Here is an 8519-nt window from a genome sequence, read left to right on the forward strand (position 1 = left end):
CATTCTCTCTCTGGGAGCAGTGCGGCCTCTGGGTGAGAGGCGTCCATCTGAACCCTCGTGGTGTGCAGCCGTGGGACAGTTCTGGACTGAAAATGTACTTACTGCATAAAACAGAAAGGTCGGCTCGCACCTCCCTCTGTATTTTCAAGGACATCAAGACAGTCTGCCTCTGCCTAAAACCTCCCCCACACGCACACAATACCACACACACAACACACATATAAACCACAACACACACACATATACCACACACCACACAAACACATATATACCACACACACACACATAACACACACACACACATATATACCACACACACACACATATATACCACACCACACACACACATATATACCACACACACACACATATATACCACACACACACACATATATACCACACACACACACACATATACCACACACACACACACATATATCCACACACACACACACATATATACCACACACACACATATATACCACACACACACACATATATACCACACACACACATATACCACACACACACACACATACACACACAACACACACATATATACCACACACACACACATATATACCACACACACACACACATATATACCACACACACACACACATATACCACACACACACACACATATATACCACACACACACACATATATACCACACACACACACACATATACCACACACACACACATATATACCACACACACACATATATACCACACACACACACATATACCACACACACACACACACATATACCACACACACACACCATATATACCACACACACACATATATACCACACACACACACACATATATACCACACACACACACACATATATACCACACACACACACATATATACCACACACACATACACAGACCACACACATGTACATACCACACACACATATATATACCACACACGCATACTGCTACACATGCACGCACCTATGTTACGCATAATATACACACACACACACATATCACATCCTCCCACACAGCACATACACACACCACACACGTGCACACACGCACATCACACACAACACACACACGCAGCAACTCCCCTCCCCCGCTGGAGCCCTGGCTTGCTCTCTCTCATGCTCCTTCTTCTAATGCCTTTTATCAGAATCTTTAACAACTGTCAACATACCGGTAAAAAGTGTTGCCAGTGTAGTTTTCAGAGGAATAAAATAAGGAGGATGTGACAGTTTGTCCTGCTCCGGATCAAGGGAGCTCCACCACTAACATCCCACATGTGCCCCGAGTGGCAGCAACAGGTCAGGAAGGTCCCGAGCTCACCTCCGGGTCTGATAAAGCTCCCCACCCAGACCCCTCCTCCGCTCACTCCACAGGAGCCTCACAACCCACTCCCACGGGAGGAGTGCAAGCCCTGGAAGCCCAGCTTCTCGAGAGTGGATGTAAGGGAGAGTCTCGCCTGTGTTCACCGTCTCTGAGCCTCAACCCGTGCAGCCCATCCAGTGTCTCTTGCATGCTTCTCCGGAAGTGATTCCCATTTCTATACACTGACCTGAGTAAACGTTTGCTGAAAGTTCCCCTTTAAGGAGCAAGGATAGAAATCTTAAACCCTGTGCTCTGGAAGTGAAACTTCAGGGTTCACAGTGTCCACCAGCCAAGGGGGAGTGTTGGCCTTAAAGTGGCCGCACGCCTTCCCGGCTCCAGCATCAGGGGCAGCCGAGCCCACAGGGACTGTTGCGAGGCAGGGTGGGGGGGAGGCTTCCTCTCTAGAGAAACTGGTATCAGCAAAAAATCCACAACGGATGCCTTGTCGATGATCTGAAAAAGGCCCCTCAAACTTCCTGTTCCTGTTTTTAAATTTTTAAGTTTTTTACAAGTTGTGTGACATTGTGCTGAGAGAGGACCTTACTAATGCAAAATGAAGAAGGTCCAGGCCGACCTCGATCCTCATCTTCTGGAAGAGGCTCACCACGGGCTTGCAGGGGCCGCACCAGCCTTGGTAGACGTCGACAACTGCGTGGAACCAAGAAGCAGGAGCGCTCAGCGGGCACCAGTGCCCAGCACGTCAGGCAAAATGGATACCTGCACATTCCAACCCCCTCCGATGGACATCTGTTTGCAGGGATATTTATTTCGTGGTTAAAGGGATTTATTATCCCAGCAGAGAGTATGAGCGAGTGTGGAAACACAGCTTTCCCTCATGAACTCAGTGTTCCGAATTCTAAACACAATCAAGTGAGTATGGTGGAAAATCACTTACTTAACATGGATCCTTTGCCTTAAGGAATGTTCAGCTACATTCAGGGTCAGACCTAGCACAGAGAAGCCCTCAGTACATATTTGAAATGGACTGAAACTATCTCTTCTAAAAGGAAGAGGTCAGCATGCAATCAACTCTTAGCTACTTTGGTAATAAACATAGCATTAACCTTTCCTCCTGATGCATTGGAAGCCACTTGCTTTGGGCAAAGGAGAGTTTTGTCTTTAAAACTTTACTTTATCAAATCAACATTATTCTCCTGGAAAGTGAACCTGAGAGAGACCTAGGTGGAAACTCTGGTACCTTTTTCTGCTTTGGTCCCAGTCTCTGGAGTGTGGTGGGACTGGGTGTGAGGGACCCTCTTGTCTGATTGCACTAGACCCCGAGGCCTGTAAGAAGCTAAGCAGAGAAGCCAACACGTGTGCACCGGATACGCACCAGACCTGCCCAGCCCAGTCAGACGCAGCAAGTAAGTGCTAGATGGTGATGGACCACTGGTGGTCACATTTTAAGGAAGGATGTCTTCCTAAAAACCTCAGCACTCAGAGCTCATGCCTGATCCACACAGGGAGTGTTTCTGTTCTGCAGTTAGAGTGCATCCTCATGGGGAGAGAGTGTGGACAATGCTTATAAACTATCAGCCCTGCCAGTTTTAATGGCATGCAATTTGCAATTTTACTTTTTGAAGATTCACATTTCAAAATTTTCACATCACATGAGAACTGTTAATAAACCATGATATAAATTATCTTTTTTTTTGGCCATGCCACACGGCTTGCAGAATCTTAGTTCCCTGATCAGAGATTGAGCCCGGGTCCTCAGCAGTGAAAGATCAGAGTCCTAACCACTGTACCACCAGGGAATTCCCTAAATTATCATTATTAAAATTAGCATAGACTCTGGCAGCACTGTCTTAACGCTGTACTGTTGGACTCAGGGGAGGAGGCTTTGCAGTGGAGAGGCGACTTGCATTGGGCATTGTGGAAATGCCAGGCTTGGACGGGCAGAGAGGGAGGCCATGGTGGGAAGCATGGTGGGGGAGTCCAGGGGCCGCTGCGGTTGGGTTGATCAGTGGTGGCAGAGATCACTGGAGGAGTGGGGAATGTGGGTTTGAGGAGTTCCATCCTGGTTTACTAGGCCACGAGGGTTCGCAGTAAGTTTTAGAAAGGAGAGAGTGTTAATATTTACTGAGCTACGAGAGGGCATCTGCACTTTGCTTTTCTCTCAAAATATCCAGCAAGATGGGTATCATTATCCTACCATAGAAATGAGGAATGAAATAACCAACCCAAGGTTAAAAAATAAATAAATAAAAATTCTCAAGCAGTAGACCCGAGTTTTGGACCAAGGTTTGTCTGATGCCACAGCCCGTGCTCTTTCAATGACTCCAGGAAAGAAGATGCATGAATTCAACAGTATGGGTTAGTTCAGCCAAGCAACATAGTTTTGCAGAGAAAGTGAGAGCCAGGCTGGGTTTAAGAGGGACGAGGAAGCCAGACACAAGGGTGGCTGTGTTGAGGGAAGGGAGAAACGAAGGAATCCCTGAGACTTTGAAAATGTTGTGGAAAGACTGGGGGTGGCAGTCCTGTGGGTGAGAAGGACCACCTTTGAGCCCGGCAGAGAGAAAGGACTGGGTGGAGGCAGGGAGAGAGCATCTGGGGAGGGAGGAAAGCGAACTAGATTCCAGACATGTTGCATTTCCAGAACCGACCAGAGAGTCTAGGGCAAATAGCCCCAAAGTCAGCCAGACACCAGCAGGGGCCAGAGAGAAGGATCTGGTCCTCCTCAACATCCAGGTGGAGGATAAAGCTTCTTTGAGGCTCTTTTGAGGACAACAGCTTCACAGTTGAGGATTTGGAGATTTCAGTAGACCACAGGAATGGGAGAGAAAGGCATTTGGGTGACTCCAGGAAAAAATCCTTGAAGAATTGGAGGACCCTGTATCCAGGCCCACCAAGGAGAACAGGTTCAAGCCCCAGCAGGAAAAAATTGGGACCCATTTAGCTGCCAGTCTCTATGCAGGGTTTGCATTGCTAGGTCAGCCTAGTCATTTGTACCAGCTTCCCATCTCCTCTTGCACTCCCTGGCTCTACGAGGAGCGGTGGGGACAAAGGCACACTTCCCACGGTTGTGGGAGAGAGGTGGCTGAGGACAGGAGAGGAAGTTATGAAGAGATGGACTCTGAAAGGCAAGAAGCAGAAAGAGAAGGAAGGAAAGGAAAGGCAGAGAAAATGAAAAGGGAGGGGTGTGTGTGTAAATCTGAATAGACTTTTGCATGTTGGAAGGCAGATGGAAGTGACCCAGCAGAAGACCAGAGTTCCAAGATGGTGGCTGACCTTGGAAGCAAATCTCTGCTGGTTCTAGAAAGAGGGAAGAGCCTGAGTTCCTGGCGACTGCTTGATGAGGACGGGCAGACGAGCCCCTGCTGCCTTAGGTCCACACAGTTCCCTCGTGTTGTGCTTTGAGCAGGACTCGACAAAGTCCACACTCAATAGATTAGGGTGCCTGGAACGTGGCAAATCCTCCAAAAATGAGGAGCTGGTGGCTTTCTTACTGTTGTTAAAGAAATAGAAGTCATGGTGGGTTTGCCCTGGAGCCATGTTCCGGTTGCACACAAGGCACAGGGACAACATAGTTAAGACCTGGCACCATCCACAAAGCCTTGGAATCCCTCAAGTAGTAGAGTGTGGTCAGAGTCTCACCCACATCCTGGATCAGTGGCACCGCATTTATTAAGAACCCACTTGGCCCGGGCCTGGACACGTCTGCTCCTGATGGAAATGAAAAAGACAATGGCCCTGTGCTAGAGTCTGGGGAGGGTATGGAATGCCTACGTTCACAGGGGCCACACCAGGTTGGGTGTGTGCTGGGGGTTGAGACGGAGTCCCACCCCAAATGCCTAGAGACACCAGGCGGACGTGACCACACTTCAGGGAAGATTTCATGCAAGCAGGCTGCTTTAGAGCTGCCTGGGGATGAGAAAGGGTTCTACAGGTTGTAGGGGGTCATGATACTTCAGGTAGTAGGAACAACGTGGATACAAGTGAAGAAGTGGGGAAACGTGTGGCATGTTCGGGAAACAGGTTGGAGCCGAGGACAAACCTCAGGGGACAGTGGGTGAAGGGGCTGGAGGGATGGGGGAGGGGGGCTTGAGTGCTGAAGTCATGAGTGCAGGGGCTGCAATGGAGAGAGATGAGAGCAGATACCAGCTGCCCCAGCAGATGTTTTTTTGTTTTTTTGTTTTTTTTTTTGCGGTAGGCCGGCCTCTCACTGTTGTGGCCTCTCCCGTTGTGGAGCACAGGCTCCGGACGCGCAGGCTCAGCGGCCATGGCTCACGGGCCCAGCCGCTCCGTGGCATGTGGGATCTTCCCGGACCGGGGCACGAACCCGTGTCCCCTGCATCGGCAGGCGGACTCTCAACCACTGCGCCACCAGGGAAGCCCCGAGCAGATGTATTGATAGAGAGAACTGAGCAGACACAGAAATGGAGCCCAGAGATCTCTAGAGGAAAAGAAGCAGAGAAAGGAAGAGTTGGGGAGCAGCTGTGCTGGGCAGCCTCTCAGATGCCGCCAGAGAGCCCTGCCTCCTGGGATTCAAGCCTTTGTGTAATCCTCTGCCTTTGAGTGCAGGCTCCACCCAGGGCGAACAGAACAGGGCAAAAACAATGGGAGGTTACTTTTGAGATTAGGTTACAAAAAGGCTGTGACTTTCGTATCTCTCTCTCTCTCTCTTTCCTCCCTCCCTGAGCCCTGCTTTGGGGGAAGAAAGAAGCTACCACGTTGTGAGTAGCCTTATGGAGAAGTTGACAGCAAGAAACTGATGTCTCTGGTAAACAGCTAGCAAGGACCTAGGTCCTGCCAATGGCCACAGGAGTGGGCTTGGAAGTGACCTTCTAAGATCTGCCAAAGCCAAATGACTGAGCTTGGAAGTAAATCTGACTCAGTTGAGCCTTGACATTCTCTGTGTGACTCCTTAGCTGCAGCCTTGTGGGAGACTCCAAGTCAAAGGCACCCAGCTAAGCAACTCCTGGATTCTGGATCCACAGAAACCATGGGATAATACATGTTTAGTGTTATAAGGCACTACGTTTGGGGATAGATTGTTGCTCAGCAATAGACAATTGATACAAGGAGGACAGCGACAAGGAGGCCCAGTGACAGTGGCTTTGCTGTTTCCTAATGACTGTGCAGCCCCTGGTTCCACTTGCTTGGGTTGCCTGTCTCTCCTTCCAGCACTTGAGTTCTGAGAGATCCCGTATTCCCTTCAGTACCTTCCCCTTTTGTGCCTCAGGTAATTAGAAGAGGTTTCCATTGCTTAACACCAAACAAGCCCTGAGTATGACTAACCATAATCTAAGACAAGGGAACCCTGCTATCCGGCAGTACTGACTAGTTTCCTGAACTGAACTCACAGATGTCCAAGTCAGGTATGTATATAAACACAAAGAAAGTACCTGGTTCTTTATTTATGAAACTCGAGATTATAGGAAAATGATGCTCTTTGCAGTTTTCTCTTCATGGTTCAATATGTCATTTAGCAATTTTGAAAAGGATGGGTCTAAAAAATTATCTTAAATTACCAGTTAGTCCTTTGGAACTGAGCATTTCCTCCCAAAGTTCCTGGGTACTGATGTTGACCTAGCATCAAAGAGAAACAAACGCTGTATTACTGAGGGTGCTGATGGGGAGACAATTTTATGTATTCTTTTGCTCCAGATATCTACCTGTTGTTCCCTCTCGCTCTTGCTCTCTCTCTCAATGAAATACTCACAAATACAACTCAAGCTGTCATCTTTCCCCAATCCTCTCCTCCTGCCTCCACCCCCAAGAATAACCACTATCCTAAGAAAATCTCATTAAAAATTTTTTTTGGGCTTCCCTGGTGGCGCAGTGTTGAGAGTCCGCCTGCCGATGCAGGGGAAACGGGTTCGTGCCCCGGTCTGGGAAGATCCCACATGCCACGGAGCGGCTGGGCCCGTGAGCCATGGCCACTGGGCCTGTGCGTCCAGAGCCTGTGCTCCGCAACGGGAGAGGCCACAACAGTGAGAGGCCCACATACCGCAAAAAAAAAAAAAATTTTTTAACTTGTTACTTGTCCAAAACACTATATAAATTGTTTCGTGTCCCTAAATATGCATAAATGGTATCATACTGAAGATATCCTTTTCAATTTTGTGTTTTTACTCAACATTAAATTTTTTTAATTTATTTATTTTTATTTTGGCTGCATTGGGTCCTCGCCGCTGGGCGCAGGCCCCCTCCAGCCGCGGCGCGAGGGCTTCTCACTGCAGTGGCCTCTCCCGCCGCGGAGCACGGGCTCCAAGCGCGCGGCCTCAGTAGCTGTGGTACACCGGGCCCAGCCGCTCCACGGCACGTGGGATCCCCCCGGACCAGGGCCCGAACCCGTGTCCCCCGCGTCGGCAGGCAGGTTCCCAGCCACTGCGCCACCCAGGGAAGCCCACAATATCATTTTTACACTCCACTTCCCGCTCCACACCATCTTCCTCGTCCCCCAGCCCCAGTCGAGTGCTGGAAGGAAGCTCCTCTTTGAGGCTTACCTGCAGGGCCATTTCCTTCTTCGTGCTCCCCATGGCGCTGCAAAGAAGACAGAAGCTCTGTTACTGACGGAACGTTGCCCTGATCAGCAAGCCGAGACCCTCCTTCAGACAAAGCCCCCACCTCGCCCCTTTAAGTGAGAGTGGCAGCAAATAAACGCAATGGTGCAAAATGGACACCCCACGGGAGAAGCAGAACTTGCGGCCCGCGGGCTCATGGCTCGCCGGAAGATTTTCTGCGGATTTGCGGAGCCCCTTCCCCGCCCCGGAGCTGGCCAAGGGGTACGCGCAGAGGCCAGAGTACGGGCTCCCGGGCCACGCAGCCCGTCAGGCATCCGAGCGCCTGCCGAGGAATTCGGATGGAAAAAGTCTACAGAACCCTGCTATCCCTACTGTTCCAATTTATTCCTGGGAAACTGAGTCACTGCGAACAGATACGCGGTCCTCAACCTGCAGCGAGAGTTTCCAACAAAATTTGCTGCGACCCAGGCACGGTCGTCATGGCAACACAGCGCTGGCCTAAGGCGGCCAAGAAATAAACAGTACACATAAGCCACGCCTACTCTGAGCCCAGCGGAAAGGCAGGAGGGTGTCCCGCCCCTTGCTGTCAGAATTGGACTGTAGGAACACTTTCATTGGCTGAAGAGTTTGTCCCTGTCTGGGACATTTGAACCCACCAAGCAAAGACCCGGTGCATCCATGTACT

General features: G+C 49.9%; 1 protein-coding gene across 1 annotated transcript in view; it reads right to left on the bottom strand.

The window, feature by feature from the left end:
• The window catches only part of LOC309806550 (thioredoxin domain-containing protein 6-like), a gene marked incomplete at its 3' end in the record, with an annotated part of 8732 nt that extends 484 nt beyond the window's left edge, over window positions 1-8248 (bottom strand). The window contains exons 1-5 of the mRNA XM_082625392.1: window positions 8207-8248; window positions 7817-7853; window positions 6839-6896; window positions 1909-2012; window positions 103-173 (exon numbers count right to left, since the gene is read on the bottom strand). Of these exons, the coding sequence (XP_082481518.1) occupies window positions 103-173; window positions 1909-2012; window positions 6839-6896; window positions 7817-7849 (266 nt within the window). The 5' untranslated portion in view covers window positions 7850-7853; window positions 8207-8248. The remainder of the gene's footprint in view (window positions 1-102; window positions 174-1908; window positions 2013-6838; window positions 6897-7816; window positions 7854-8206) is intronic.
• Between the last annotated feature and the right edge of the window lie 271 nt (window positions 8249-8519).

The sequence above is a fragment of the Mesoplodon mirus genome, assembly GCF_964341445.2.
Source record: "Mesoplodon mirus genome assembly, chromosome: 6".
NCBI lineage: Eukaryota > Metazoa > Chordata > Mammalia > Artiodactyla > Ziphiidae > Mesoplodon > Mesoplodon mirus.